This window comes from Chaetodon auriga, chromosome 12 (genome assembly GCF_051107435.1).
Source record: "Chaetodon auriga isolate fChaAug3 chromosome 12, fChaAug3.hap1, whole genome shotgun sequence".
Taxonomy (NCBI): Eukaryota; Metazoa; Chordata; class Actinopteri; order Chaetodontiformes; family Chaetodontidae; genus Chaetodon; species Chaetodon auriga.
The window spans coordinates 16,933,181-16,949,245 of NC_135085.1; the positions used below are offsets into that span (position 1 = coordinate 16,933,181).

Here is a 16,065-nt window from a genome sequence, read left to right on the forward strand (position 1 = left end):
GAGTTTGTGACAAACGAGTGCTTATTTATTTCATGACAAGCAACATGCCGACGAATATTAAGCGATTTGTGCGACATTGTTACACAGAAACACGTTAGAAAACAGACTTTCTTCGAAGAAACTCGAAAAAACTACAACCGCTACCCGGAAATGACGGCTTGTTAAAGCAGAAGTGACGTCAATGACGTTTTGTTGACATTTGTTTGTGAAAGACAAAAACAGTGGACACACAGAGGATGTGTATTTTTGGAAACAAACTAATGGACCTCGGGGCAGACTGAATACCACCGTGTCGTGATTAAAACAAAGCTTTGTTCATTCAACGAGCTCCGGTCAAGACTGGGACTCCGAGCAAAGACGAAAGCAGATCCGCAGATGGACGGACCAAGTCGGGAACAAAACAAACCGTGTCACCCGGACTACATGAGAGGCTGAATCATTGTCAGGCTAACCAGCCAGCGGACACTTGAGTTAAGCTGAAATACTATTTAAAGGAAACTAACATTCATTTGCTAATCTGCCCAAGACTCGTGTGCTTAATTTCTAACTGTTACGAAGTACGTTACGTGTTACCATGGTAGTGTAGAGTTACACAAGCGTTGTCCGTCAGACTAGCAAGTTAGCAAGCTAACGTTAGCCGTAGCTAACCTTACCCTCATTTGAACCGCCTGAGCTGTTGAGAGGCTAACTTACAGACTGCACTGAGCCTGCATTCGTTTCATACGGTGTTTGCGACAAGGAGCTCGTCAGTTGGGAGCGACCTTAAGAATGTAAAGCACAATGGCCAACTTTGAAGCCTACCAGGAGTATCAGAGGATTGAGGACTTTGAGGAGGACTCCCCACCTGGGGAGGAGGATTTGCTGGTGCATGTGCCCGAAGGCCTGAAAGGTAAACATGAAGTATTTTTTTTAGTAAAACTGACGAACTGCACATTGAAAGCCTTTTCCCGAATTTATAAGCTGAACAACTGTATGCAACTAGGTCAGCGTTCTGTAGGTCGTCTAGCTTTCTAATGCTGTCATTTATGTTACAGACTCATGGCACCATATCAAGAACCTGGATAACTTCTTCACAAGGATATCCTTTAAAATTACAGTGTAGTTAAACAGCAGGTCTCACAGAGTGGGTTTCTGTATGTCACTGGTATCAGGTCATGCTGACACATACTTATTAAGATGCATGTCAGTAGTTATATTTACAGTCTGCTGAACTTCGCTATGTTTACTGCTTGACTGCCACATGTTTTGACACTTGATCAATGTGCTTTTCCTTAACCAGCTTTTCCACATCTATCATTTTCACCAAAAGAATGGCTTTGCCTGTATGATGTTGTCAGAATGCTTTGAACTTGTGTAAGTATTAACTAGTGCGAACTACAGATGCCTAGAATAGTAGAAAGTAATGTATTTGAGACAGAATGCTTGTTGTCAGTAAGACTTGGACCTCATATACCTAACTGGTTATTTTCATGTTGTTTTGACAGTTAAATGTGCTCCAGGCTTCAGCATGAACAAGTTCAGCCAGATGATTTGAACAGCAGCTGTACTTGAATCTCAGAGGAAATTATTTCTCCTCAGTAAACATTAGAATTTTCATTACTGCTTTATGCCAGCAGGCCGTCTCTGTTATTGGGTTGTGGTCTGGTGTTTGTCCTGAATCTGGCCATAGTTGGTTTATTAATACGGGGCCAATTTAACCGTTAGCTTGATAAAATATGTCAGTCTCAGCCTATCAACATATTTAATAAGGGAACTGCAACTGATCTATCTTAACTGCGCATTGTACATTAATCACTACTCAGTTTATGATGAGTGCACTGCCCGTGGCTTGAAATTAGATACAATCACTTATCTCAATATTAATCTGTTTTGTCATTATTATTTGGGGTTTTCTAGTCTTGCCTAATCACTTTTTTTTTTTGTTTTTCATCTCGTCCTTACAGTCAGTTTTTGTTTGTTGTCACATTCACAACGTTCCTTGTCAACTGTGTTGAGTATGATGTCCTGTTTGCCAATCGAGCGGTCAACCACACCGGGCCGGGCCATGGCCCCCTGGACAAGAACAAGGTCACTCTTCCAGATGCCATCCTACCTAGCCAGCAGTGCACTCAGAGGTAACCATGTCTAATACAGCATTATGGAGGGCTTTGTGTGTTTCTTATGGGGACAAAATGAGTGGAAAAGTCCAGTTGAATTAATCATCACTTTATGTGACTTATATAGTCACATAAAGTGATCTTCCTACCCTCTCAGTTCAGCCTCTTTGATTTGATACGTTGATCTCATGCAGACGGGGTCTTGGATATGATTAGAGCCCTTTTAGAAACAGGCCTTCAGAGGGATTTAATTTGTCTGGCTTAATACAGTTGCAATCAGATTTTCAGACTTAATGTCTCATTGGATTTTGCCAGTTGCAGCCTCAGACGGTAAGTCACATTCACAGAGAAGGAATATGGAACAGTAGCCTATTTAGCCGTACCCTGTGGGTTTCTTTATTTACCCCAGAAAATCATGAGAACTCATCGTAGACGATGACTTGTGAAGATCTTTTCTTAACTGTCAGCACTCTAAGTAGTGACTTATTGTTTTTCAGGAACACTCACTCACACTTTACCCAGCCTGACTATCCTTTCCTTGTTTTTACTCTTAAACTTTAAAAAACAACTGTAACACACATCTAAAAAATGACATTGTGACCCAAATGTTAGATTTTCTTAATTGCGCATTATCACATTCTTTGTTTATTTCAGTTTAAGGTTGGTAGCTCTGAATTGCAGCATTCTTAAAAAAGAGACGGTTACTTAGTGGAGGTATTTGTGTACTGTGTTGAGACTGGCTTTAGGGAACAGGGTAATGTAATTGATAGCTTTGGCGAGGTAAAACTGGCCTGTCGAACTTGGCCGGGCCAGCAAGCTGACGACCACATGACACCTCACTGGCTGGCTGCAAGGGACAGACCTCCCCTCCCTCCCCAGCCCCATGTTCTCATAATTTTTTTTTTTTACCAAGATGTAGCCTAGCCTCTGCTTGTTTTCCTCAGCTCGTCGAATAGGCCTGTCATCAATTTGTTCCTGATTCTGACGATGGCTCAATAGTCATTTATAACAGGGTCAGTGACGTACAACCGCTTGGAATTCTAATTTGGGAACAGCTTGTTCCACAGTTTGGATCCTCTCTGTCCCCTTCATACCCCCTCTCTAATTTCCCTTGTAAAGCCAGATGCTTGTCCTGAAAACATTCTAATATTTTGTTTATTTTATCTCAAAGTGACCTATTATGAATTGATACAGAAATGTGAAGGAGTAGCAGCAATCACACTGATATTGACTAATGTATTTTTGTAAGTATGGGTGACTAATGCCCCGTGTTTTCTATGTTTTGAAATGCAATACTCTGAAGAATTTTAGATTGAAGTAAGCAAGCTGCCTCACCCACAACCTGTAAACAGGAGTTTAGTGTCAGTTTGATATATTGCAACATACACTGAGAGCAACAGTTGCACAGCTCCTCATCTGTTTATCATACAAGTCAGACACCCCATAAGTGGTCAGCTTAAAATGGCATAAGAGGAGAGGGTGTGCCGCTATAGATGCTTGTCATTTTACAGAAATTATGACTCCCAGATTTCAAATCAGCCTCCCTCTTAACCACTTTGTCAGGATATTTATAGATTTTCTTTGTTGTCTATCTTTTCATGCCCTGCCAAATATTGCATGAGTATTGTCATTTTCAGTAAATGTCCTTCCGTGTTTGCATACAGCTGTAGTTAACATTGACATAGTAGCCCATGTCTGAATGACCAAAAACAATACTTTTAACACATACATGAAGCCAGCCGTGTCTAACAGAGCTTTTGTTTCTATTCAGCATCCAAGAGAACAGCTGGATTATATTCCTTCTCATCATGGCAGCCATATTCTGGATCTATCGACTTGTTAAAGTCTTTTGCAATGTTCTGAGCTACTGGGAGATCAGGCAGTTCTACATTAAAGCACTGAAGATCAGAATGGTAAGTGCTGTTCCTCGCCTTATCATTATGTACTGAATCAGTCTTGTGACAAATATCTTGTGCTTATGCTTGCAAAAAATAAGCTAACATGAAGATAATCATACCTAAAAAGAGTTGTTAGTCATGCATTGTCTCTGTAATGTTCTTCGGTTTATTTTGTGCTCCCTGCCTCCCTCTCTCAGGATGAACTATGCAATGTAACATGGCAGGAAGTGCAGGACCGGCTCATCAGCCTGCAGCGAGAACAGCAAATGTGCATTCACAAGAAAGAGCTAACAGAGCTCGACATCTATCACCGCATCCTGCGATTCAAGAACTACATGGTGGCTATGATAAACAAATCACTGCTGCCGGTGCAGCTGCAGCTCCCCCTGCTGGGAAATGTGGTGTTCCTCACCCAGGGCCTCAAGTACAACTTTGAGCTCATCCTCTTCTGGGGTCCTTGCTCCCTGTTTCAGAATAAGTGGAACCTGCACCCCAAGTACAAGCGGAATGGAAACCGCCTGGAGCTCGCGCAGCAGCTGAGTAGAGTCATCCTGCTGATGGGTGTGGCCAACTTGCTGCTTTGTCCCTTCATCCTGGTGTGGCAGGTGCTCTACGCCTTCTTCAGCTACACCGAAGTGATCCGCAGAGAACCTGGAAGCCTGGGTGCACGACGCTGGTCCCTGTATGGCCGCCTGTATCTGCGGCACTTCAATGAGCTGAACCATGAGCTGCACGGACGTTTAGGCCGTGGCTACAAGCCCACTTCCAAGTACATGAACTCCTTTACATCGCCGCTGCTGACTGTGCTGGCTAAGAACATTGCCTTCTTCTCAGGCTCAGTGTTGGCTGTGCTCATTGCGCTGACAGTCTATGATGAGGATGTTCTGACAGTGCAGCACATTCTCACTGCTATCACTGTGCTGGGGGTGGTTATTACAATCACCAGGTGAGCTCTCAGACCTGTTTTCATTCCTGGAGCCTTTCCAGGACTGATATCAGTAGGTCTTAAAAAAGTTGCCTGTACTTGTTAATTGTTACTCTTGCTGTTTATATCAGGATACACAGACAGGATAGATAATGATTTGCACCTGTTTCACTAATGAATATGGAATAATCAGTCAAAAAAATCAAACTATACTGCATAAAACTATCCTCTTCTCTTAATTCATCTCATATGTACAGGAACAGTTGTACTGTAGAAAAATTAAAATATTTTGTACCTGTCCTACACCAGGTCCTTCATCCCAGATGAGCATATGGTGTGGTGTCCAGAACAGCTGCTGCAGTGTATGCTGGCACACATTCACTACATGCCAGACCACTGGAGGGGCAACGCTAACAAGAGCGAGACCCGTGACGAGGTGGCGCAGCTGTTCCAGTACAAAGCGGTGAGGGATGGAGAGACGCTGTGGATAGGAACTCATTTGTCACAGTCAGAATAAAGTTATGGATGAGTGTTTGTTAAGATTGATGACATTTTTAATGTAGCACCTGCTTGGTGATAAAACTTTGTCAGGCTGGATTCAGTTTAATAGTTCAATCATTGAATTTATTGATGCGTTTTTGGCAATTATCTTGGACATTATCTTTATGTAGAATATGAGTATATTTAGAATTTGAGAGCGTCTAATCAGTGTTGTCTCTGTCCAAATCAGGTGTTCATCTTGGAGGAGTTGCTCAGCCCTATCGTCACACCCTTCATCCTCATCTTCCTCCTGAGGAATAAGTCTCTAGAGATCATTGACTTCTTCAGGAACTTCACTGTGGAGGTGGTTGGAGTCGGAGACATCTGTTCATTTGCTCAGATGGACATCAGACGTCATGGAAACCCAACAGTACGATTTGTTCCTTCTGTTAACATATGATTCAAACCATTCATGTCTTTAGCTGTTCTCAAAGTGAAGAGAGTATGACGCCTGTCGAGCAAATGTCTTTGTGAATGTTGTTGCTTGAATTGATTTAGATCTTTGAATGTCTTTGCAGTGGCTGTCAGAGGGCCAGACGGAGGCTTCCATTTACCAACAGGCTGAAAATGGCAAGACAGAGTTGTCTCTCATGCAATTCACCATCAAGAACCCACGCTGGCAGCCGCCTCAGGAGAGCTCAGTGTTTATCAGCCACCTGAAAGAAAAGGTGCAGCACGATGCACAGACCGGCCCCTCCACCCAGCTGCTGCTCTCTGAGGCTCCTCTCTGCACCTCCCTGCAGTCCAACGAGTCTGCCACTGGGGTAAGAACCCCCGAGGACGATGTAGATCACACAAACACCATGTACCACACGATTATTCAGATGATGGAAGAGATAGTAATGCAGTTTAATAAGAGTGTAAATGTTAACAATAAGTATTTATTACCTGAAGATATTAAAATCATTCTACATAAGATACTAATCCATGTACTACCACATGTAAACTACATTGTCATTTTTTTTCTTTTCTGTTCCGCTGTAATCTTATTTAACTAATGGCTCTGTATGGATGCGTGGTGTTGTTTCCAGCCTGATAATCTGTTGGCTAGTGTCCTGGCCCACCCCGTTCTAACTGCGTCGGGACTGCAAGGGCGAGACCATCGCTTCATCCCGCCAAGCACCGCTGCTTCTGCTGCTGCCAGCGTCCTGGCCTCTCTGTCCACCTCCCAGCTCTCACATCCCAGCCGCGGCCGCCCACATGGCCTCCTGCCCTCCTCCGTCCACCCCGAGAGCACCATGTACCGCAGCGATCGCACCATTATTGACAGGTTCTTGTAACACATTAGGTTTTCTGCTGTATTGTTTTCCATACTGTAGCTATTTGAAGTGAATATGCAAAGGCTGGTTATCAGCTGGTTATCAACATTAACATGTTCTTTTTCAGTATGACTAACAGTGACTCTCGCATCCGGAGCAATACACTGCACTCAGAGTTTGCCTCAGCAGAGATGAGTCTCCATGCCATCTATCTGCATGAGGTAATTTCCTGACCACGGACTGTCGCCTCCAGCCACTGCAGTTGACATTAATATATTTATCCTCCTTTTCTCTGGAGTTTAAAGTGATACTCCCCAAAAGATCTTTTGAGTATTAGCTATGCCCCACTTAAAAGTGCTTACCAAGTCTGTAGCTTTGGATACAAAGGATTCCAGTGGTGACCAGTTTCAAAACATCCTTTTACAAGTCTACAAGTGTTGTGTATTTGATTCTCAAAAGATCGATAACCCTGTACAGTATCTCTTGTAGACCACTAGTCTAGTGCTCTGCTCTGCTGTGCATTGACAACTGTTTGTCTCTCCAGCTGCACCAGCAGAGCTCCCACCCACAGAGAACTTCGGGGCAGTGGCAGAACCCAGTGCCAATGAGAGATCTGCACACAAACGCTGGTAAATGAACGTATTGATTTTGAAGAACCTTGCAGCCGCAGTGTAGCTGAAAAACACGAGGCAGATTCCTGTCAGCATCAGTTCTGTTTGTTAAGTTTGATTTTAGACCCACATTTAAAGATGTTATGACTTGAATGTTAAATGAAATGCCTGTGTAATGCAATAATTATTGCTTGTAGTGCTGCAATCATGGTCGTGACCTACATCTCTGGCACTTAATTACACAGTCCGGTCAGATCAAGAACTATAAATTGAGCCGAGCCTTAAAGGACTTTAGATTATATTAGAATAGATTTTGGAAGCAATTATGTCTGCTTTAATATTTGTCAAAGCTGCGTGATACTACATGGTAGTGCAGCACAGAAACCAAACTCGCACTGACAACTTGGCACAGGGACTGCAAATATGAAGCTCATTGTGACTTATTACAAGTTTCACATCTCACCAAGTTGATTTTCCAACTATCAGAAAGTGGAGACCACTTATTGCAAGGTGAAAAAAAGCTAAATGTTACAGCATGCTTCAAAAAGTCTGTCTGTGTTGTTCCCGTTTGTTTCTCTGATGATGGCATTGTGGAAATAATAGACCTTGACTTTGTGTCAACACTCTGACCAGGTTTCCAGGCACACTGCAGCCTTGGTTCCAGCATTTCCATGCCCACCCCCGTCCACCTCGGGCGCTGGCAAGAGGAGGAGGAAGAGGAGGAGGAAGACGATCACGAGATTAACAGTGGATCTACTCCAAAACAGGGCACAGGGAGTGGTTGTTGAAGTGCCTTATGTCATCAGGTATATGCTCTCTTTTAAACTCTGTAATACGACTTCTTTGACTACACTCACTTTTTGGTTCCGTCTCCTGTGATGTTCTTGTTTGTTGAACCTAATAACAAATGGCCTTTTATCCTACAAGGCATACATCGCCATGATAATTTCTCCTCTCTCTCTTTTTTTTTTTTTTTTTTATAGCGTTTACATTTTACTTTCTTCTATGAACATTGTGGCCTTAGATGATCTTCATGGAGAATTTAGCACGGACCTTTAAAGCATCATTCAGCGTTTGTTGTGGGAGGGGCTCATTGAATAACCACTGTCTCTGCACCTCCACGCCTCATCCTGTCACATCAGGCAGACTATGGCATCAGGGAAACCATAAGTCTTCCGTCCGTCTCATCCCGATTTTGACAAACTGCATGTAAAGTGACAGAGAGACAATATAGTGTGTTCACAGGATCACTGTGTGACGGCGGGTGCGGCCACTTTTTATCGTGGAATGCAAAAGGCTCCTGCTGAGCCTGTGTGCGCACAATACAACTGTTTGTGCCTCACAGAGCTCTACAGCACGAGTCTAAGTGGTGTCTTGATCTGTGCTACAAAGACTGCAAACTGTATTGTAGCTGCTTGAACAATTTCGGTCACCTGAAAAAAATGAATTCAATATTTCAAGTTGTGCTATTGGACCCTGGTGATTTGTATATACACTTTTGCGTCTTACTTATCCTTTTTAAAAAGTCCGCATTTTTACGACCAGATCTAATCCTTGAAAAAGATACCAAGTATTGCTATGATGAAGTGCTGACTGTACAGTAGCCGTACTACTAAAACACCATGTGTAACTGGCAAAAGCCCCGTTGGGTTTGACAGAATCTATCGTTTAACCAGATATACACATGCTTGGATGCTGCTGTCTGTGTTTAGTGGTCCTAAACTCAGATTTTATTCAGTATTAATATTTCCACAGCTGATGTATCAAGACATTACTGTTCCCGAAGAACAGGACAGAAATCACGGGCCTCAAATACACTTGGCGTCAAAATCTGATGCAGATATAAGATGTCTTTTTAAGTCTATTTAAGCTGGACACAAAGTCAGCTTTATGCCTTAACACCAACGTAAAAAAAAAAAAAACATATGTGTTGAATCCTAGTTTTCCGTATTACCTCAGTGGTGGTGAAGAAAAACTAATACTCCAACTGATACCTCTGCAGTTTATTTACTTCTGTGTAAATATATATACAATACATAAAAGTTTATTTGCAGTGCACAGGTGCATCTTTTAACTGCATTTTGATTTTAATGGCAGGTGTAAATGGAATCTGTTTCATTTTTCTTGCTTCTTGCCCAGCCGATGTTTTGAGGCAAAGCATTGATGTCCCAGAAAATTTTTCGAACAAACAGGGTGGTGTTGGCTCTGCAAATCTTTGTTGTGCAAAGTTGACATGTAGTTTGTGTCCTTTTTTCCCCCCAAACTGCTCACATTAACACGCAACTTCACAAGGGCTGATGTCAGAGTGTAAGCTGCCGGGTTTAGGTTTGAAGGTTTGAGGACAGCAGTTCCTCTCAGTGTTGGCTTCATACTTTCAAAGTAAGAGCAGAAGGAGAAAAAAACCTTTCCACAGTCAGCATGATTGCTTAGCTTTAGGTTTATTTATTCCACCTCCCCAGATATTTAATTGATATATGTGCATTATTTATTTGAAAAGTAGATATTTTGATTGTTTCATCTAATCATTTACTTTCTAATCTTGCTAATTGATGAAATGGCATGCCCCCCCCCCCCCCTCTGGAAAGAGTAAAAAATAATATTTGAAATTCTGGTAAAAAGGATTTATTAATGCAAAGATAACATGGCCAGCAGCATGATGTTGAATGTGATTTACACTTACAATAAACTCAGACTAAATCTGCTTGTTGATGCAGTGCGCAAAATATCTTTCTACCCATCTTTTCTTTGTTGCATTCTACATAGATCACAGTAATATAGATCTCATCCTCCACGACTGCAAGACTTCAAAGGGTACAAATGTGCGTTTGCCCTCATGTGTGTTAAGAAACTATTACACTTTTCATTGTGAGTGTGTCTGTGGAAGGAATGTGTTTTGACACCTGCGTCATTATGCTAACTCAGATGTTTTTTTTTTTGGTTTTTTTTTGCACTGACAGAAAATTTTCTTTTAAATGCAGCAGTTGACATTTTAGAAAGGGCAGGTCTCAAAAAGGGACGCCGAGTCAGTCTCCATCCAGTGTGACCTCTTCTCATTGTTTGTATATAAGCATCAGCACGTATTGTACCGTCACTGTCCACAGCGGACCACCTGGACACACTGTGGCCAGATCACATGCGGTCGTTGTTACCTCTGGTCAGTAACAGTTCGCCCTGTAGGGGATGATGTGTGTTTGTGTCACGCCGTTAAATATGCTTCCATGGGTGTTGTGGTCACTGTCTATGTGTGCAGTGAGTTTATTATCGTAGAGACACTGGAGCTCAGCTTTGTGCACAGAGTTGATTTCTGTTGACAGTCTCCACCTTTACACCTCACTGTTTTTCATTTTAATTTAAGCAGTGCCTTAGTATTAAGGTTTAGTGTTTGCTCTTCATAGAAGCCATTTCATGTCAACTATTGGATTTACATTCACAGATTTAGCAGCACACGCTATGTACAGTGTTTTTGGTTTTTTTTTGCTTTTTTGGCAAATCATTGTGTATAGCATCAAGTATGTCGTGAAGTTGTGGATGTGGCTTGTAAGATGTGTCAGTCTGTTGCGTCTGACAGCACACCTTCTTCTTATCATGGTGTGTGAAATTGCACTGTCCTCAGTATCCTAAAGAAGCAGGAGTATGCCTTGTAATTGGCAGTGTCATCATGGCCAACCTTCTCACCGTACTATGGGTTCTTATCCACTATACGCCAGTCGAAGAATCACAGTGACTGGAACAAGGTGCTAAGTTTTCATCCTGAAATGTTGAATATGTTTTAAGACATTTTGTTTTTTTGTTTTGTTACATAGGTTTGTCTGTCTGTTTTTGGTCTGTGAGTTAAGAAACACTAGCTGAAAAACGAGACATGCCAAAAGAACTTTTTTTTCGGCACAGCTTTACAATACACGTGTTGTTTTCTGTGAGTGAGTAGAGATGCAAATAAATCTTATTTTGAGTGTATTTAATCATTTCATGTGTGGTTGATTCTGTGATGTTTTTTTTTTTTTTTTAAATAAAAAAATATTTCAATTTTCTCTGCTTTTGCTAGTTTTGCTGTATGTAGCTGTGAGATCACACTTTCTCTGCAAGTCTTTGTATCCTGCTCTGATCTCATGCTGTTGATGAATTTGTCCCTCTGAACTGGAAAGCCTGTCGTATTATAACATAGATGTCTCACAGTGTTTATGCAGCATGGATTGGCCTGACATTTTGGTCCACGGTGAAATATCTTGATAACTGTTAGAAAGATGTACATCACTGCAGACGTACATCGCTTTCATTCATGAATGATGAGATTATACATCAATGCAAGGTGAAATGAATCAGCCTCTGGTGAAAAGAATCAACCTGACCAGGTAAAAAAAAATATCTGTCCTATTATATAAATGTCTGATTTATGTCTATGCCTGATATAACCTGATATGTCGTCATCAGCGGGTGAACTTTCTGTGACATGAATGAGGTTTAACAGTGGAGTCCGACCACTGTAATATTTTGTTATTAGAATTCATTAGTGCATACAGTGGTGGAAAGTAACTACTTATTTACTGTACTTAAGTACATTTTGCAAGGACTTGTACTTTGAGTTTTGCCATTTTATATTACTTTATATTTCTACTCCACTGCAATTCAAAGGCAAATATTGTACTTTTTACTCCACTGCATTTATTTAGCAACTGTAGGTACCTGTTACATTGCAGATTTATTTTATATGATCAACAAATAAATGCAGTGATATTACAGATTATGATAAAACTATTGATTACAGAGCCGGAATTCATAAAGTACACAGCAGTTAAACTGTATCAACTAGTTAAACCACCTTTACCAGCTTCAGCATTAAAGTGATGAACACATCAATGCATCAATAATTACAATCCAGTAATACACATTCTACTGAAATATGCCATTCTGCATAATAAGCACTTTCATTTTAATGCTAATATTTAATACTTTTATTAAACTAAAAAAAATTAATGTATGACTTACTTGTAGCAGAGTATTTCTGCATGGATCTGAGTTCTTCCACGTCTGGTTAGATGTCGTTGGTTTCTGTGGATGCTCTCTGTTACCAATTCTCTGCTCTGTCGATGCTGTAAATGCTGTCCACATGTTCAATAAACACAACATGCCTCTATTTTGCAACACACTATGCATCTCCTCTTTGTATGTACTCGGTTGTAATCATTTTTCAAGACCCCACAGAACATGCTGGGGATAGAAGCGCCATCTGCTGTTCATTCTTGGCTCTCTGTCCTCGGTGCGACCGACGTTTGTCATCGTCTCTGGAAATGCTCTTTTGAGGTAACACCCATGTGTTTCCACTGTGAACATGATACAGCTGTGACCTTCATGAAATGGCTAAGAGGTCAGGTGGGTGGTTACGTAGGGTATTGGATGGTGTACATTGCAACCATTTTTGTGAAGACTGTCTCATTACAAAGGAATGTTTTACTTTTTTTCCATGTTTTAATCCAACTCTGCCGTTGCTAAAAACGCAGCCAGGTGCTCGGTGCCTGTCTCCTGCCCTCTGCTGTATTGTGCTCAGGTGCCATGAGAGGGACGTTTGTTGGCTGAGAGTGGCTTTTGGACGATGACCAAAGGTTGTGGAAATACCACCCATGATGTGATTTGATGCTACTAACTAATTTGGCATCTTGAAATGCAGACCACAGAGAAAGCAAAGGAGGGGGAGGAAAACAACCAGAGGTATGTTAAATTGCAACTTTAAACAATTCATATGTCCCATATTTTACACTGATCTAAAAGGTTTGGATGAATCTTTGGACGTGTCTGCCACTTTCTTGTACTCTTTTTCTCAGTATCCTTGCAGGAGTATGGAAACCAAACACAGTAGCCAGAAGAGGATGAAGCAGAGGCAAGCAGCAACAGTGGATTACTGTCTGCTAGAGTTTCGGAGAGTTTAAATCAGGGTCCAGGCGACCTGCTGCTGTCAGTCATTGGCACTGGGGGGAAGCCCACTCTGAAAGACCAAGAAAATACCATAGAAGCCAAAGAATAGGGAAGAAAGGGGTTAGACTTGCTTCCCATTCAAGACTCTACAAGCATTAGATTTAAGAAACATGTCTCTAAATCTGTGGTAAAGTCAGGCATAATAGAAAGTGGAACACAAGTGCTCTGGTATCTGAGGACGGTCAGGCTGAAGTGTTTTCATCATTGGGAAGAAGTCATGGGCGATACATTCAGTGCATTACTGTGTAAAAGCTTTTGTACGATATGAAGTCATAGCTTAATTATGGGCCTGGCCAGCCAGCCAAAGCAGCTGTCAACATGGTGAATGTGGAATACAATGTGCCACAAGCTGAGGGTCAAGTTCAGCCAATCTCTCAACTTACCCGAATCACATTTCCTCTCAGGTGATATAAAGAGCTCATACTATGTGGAAAACTGGATTTTTCTACTCTTACTGATAATGATAGTGTTCACACGCAAGGAGAGGTTGTTCAATAATGAGTGAAATCATGACAGATGGTCTACCACTGCCTGCGGGTCACTAATGAAACACTAGTTTAAATGAACATTGACATTTTGGGAAATATTATTTGACGCATTCCCTCCCTTATTGGAGGACTGATATCAGTCTCATCTCCGTGCGTTCATTGCACAGATCAGAACAGGTGTTAATTCTAGTGTAGCTGACAAAGCACATGAATGAGGAAACAGTTTAGCTGGAAAAATATGCCAAAAATGTTCCACAGCTCCTGGAGTCACCTTGGTTTTGTTCTGTGCCAAACTAGACTGGTAACCTCATGACAGAGACTTAAGATGGGGCATGACGGGGACCAGCTGTTGCTGAACTCCAACGCACTCCAACGAGTTAACTTTCACGTTCAACCGCTTCACATTTAATTTGGCTCATCCTCAAGCTCAGCTCCCGCTCCACCCTGAGGTAAGGTGAGCCAGAACATCATTAGTTACAGATAGACGTGACATGAGGCCTCAAAGGTGCACATACAGGAAAGATCAATTTACACTTCTTCTTTTTCTTTTGAGTCTAAAGTCATTGATAGTTCTGTAGTGATCAATGACCTTAACTCGCCTTAATTACATAAATGGGAGTCTGAAGTGCGTGCATATTTTAGGTGATGTCCAAAACCTGTTTTTTCTGATCGGAATTAATTTTTTATTTTTATTTATTTATTGATTTCGTTTTTGCCAAATGAAATGAAGACATGCTCGCCAGAGTTTTGCAGGCCAGTTCAGCTCATTTTCGACTCGGTATAGTTTAATTTGACTACTTCAGGCCATTAACTAAATATATTAACCCATTTTTCATATTGATTTATGATTTAAAAGTCCAATTGTGGATGAGAAGTCTGCCTCCTGCATTGTTTGAATGCACTTTCTATTAGTCACTATGGACAACAGCATCTCCTAAATGAACGCAGTGTAAAAGAATAAAACAACAACAACAACAACAACAACAACAACAACAGCAGCAATAATAATAATAATTCAGCATCTCCCCTGTGTTTTATTGTGTGGAGGAGGCTGTTCACCAGTATTTAGACCTTCATGTGAGGAGGTAAAATATACAGAATATATAGCTGAATAAATGACAAATGAAGAATCCAAATATATATTTTTACAGACTTTCTAGGAGGGATTTGGGCTCGTGACCTCAATAACAGTCAAAAAACAGAGGAAAAACAACCAAAATGTCTTATAAATTATATGATTCAGTATGAAGCATTGCTTCTGGAAGCTTCCACCGGGCAGGTGTGAAGCACTTCGGTCGTAAAAGCCTGTGTTGTGGAGTGTTTCAGGCCGGGCTGTGCGGCACTGCGCTGCCCGGCAGAGGCCGGGCCAGGCTGCTCTCCTTCCCGGCCTCTCCAGCAGAGCTTCTCCTATCTCCAGCGACATGACAAGTCTATTTTGGAAAGGAGGCTGCGCCAAAATAGGAACGTCAGCTATTTGGCATCATGAGGTGCCGGAGAAGAAAGAAAAAATAAGTCTAGTCAACCGCCCACCGCAGGAGACTGGGGGGATGTTCCACCATCCTGGATTTACAACCATTTCAAGGATATTTGAGCACAAAGAAGACATTTATTTTGATGGGATTTTAAACACTAATATTGGAGTATCCGGAAATCTTTGACGGCCAACTGAAGCTTTAGCCCTCATGATTCAGCGCCCGTTTTACCTGAGTGGTTGAAGACTCAAGGTGAAAAAGTAATGTAACACTAATGAATGATAATAGCACTAATGGAAAGTGTTTTATTAATAATTAGACCGAGTTCTAGACCGAAGTTATAGCGGTTTAATTAATTCTAATTCAAAGTTTTATGGGAAAAGTTACCCACCTGTAACGTTAACAGTTGTTGCTTTGACTGAACATTAGCTAAACTAGCTAGCTACAATTTCCAGTGTCAGTTAGCTAGGCGACCGTTATTTGATTTAACTTTAATTACAAGCTTGTGTGCTACAGTTTTCACAATTTTACAAGCCGCAACTGAATTCCCACACATTTTTAAGACGTCTTAGTTGCCGTATAGAAACGCTGTTGGCGTTCAGAAAGGCTGTGAGAAATAAAGTATGTTTCTGAAGTGGGAGCTTTATCAAACAGCTGATGTCCCTTTCGCTTCTACAAATGGCAATGGACAGAGACGGGCTCTGACAGCTGAGGTTATTTTTGGGACAGGCAGTTCAAGCAACAGAGGTGACAAAGCAGGCAAATGTCACTCTTTGAAAGGCACATATCTGCACTATTTGACCTTGTTG

General features: G+C 41.5%; 2 protein-coding genes across 2 annotated transcripts in view; both read left to right on the forward strand.

The window, feature by feature from the left end:
- Window positions 1–180: 180 nt before the first annotated feature.
- Window positions 181–11,290, forward strand: atg9b (autophagy related 9B). Its single transcript, XM_076745182.1, has 14 exons — window positions 181–889; window positions 1,035–1,078; window positions 1,289–1,353; window positions 1,944–2,114; window positions 3,868–4,009; window positions 4,192–4,940; window positions 5,229–5,382; window positions 5,650–5,829; window positions 5,978–6,223; window positions 6,491–6,729; window positions 6,846–6,939; window positions 7,263–7,347; window positions 7,963–8,135; window positions 8,313–11,290. The coding sequence occupies exons 1-13, from the start codon at window positions 781–783 to the stop codon at window positions 8,115–8,117; spliced, it is 2,433 nt and encodes an 810-aa protein (XP_076601297.1). The 5' UTR covers window positions 181–780; the 3' UTR covers window positions 8,118–8,135; window positions 8,313–11,290.
- Window positions 11,291–15,430: 4,140 nt separating this feature from the next.
- Window positions 15,431–16,065, forward strand: part of obscnb (obscurin, cytoskeletal calmodulin and titin-interacting RhoGEF b) — a 53,985-nt gene continuing 53,350 nt past the window's right edge. Inside the window, exon 1 of the mRNA XM_076744274.1 lies at window positions 15,431–15,508. The gene's annotated coding sequence lies outside the window, so the exon portion shown is untranslated. The remainder of the gene's footprint in view (window positions 15,509–16,065) is intronic.

Excerpts from the sequence above, each read along its gene's own strand:
- atg9b (XM_076745182.1), top strand. The coding sequence starts at position 781 with ATGGCCAACTTTGAAGCCTACCAGGAGTATCAGAGGATTGAGGACTTT. Across the intron at positions 1,079-1,288 it reads TGGATAACTTCTTCACAAGG|ATCTATCATTTTCACCAAAA; the intron begins ATATCCTTTAAA and ends CAGCTTTTCCAC. Across the intron at positions 6,224-6,490 it reads CCAACGAGTCTGCCACTGGG|CCTGATAATCTGTTGGCTAG; the intron begins GTAAGAACCCCC and ends TGTTGTTTCCAG.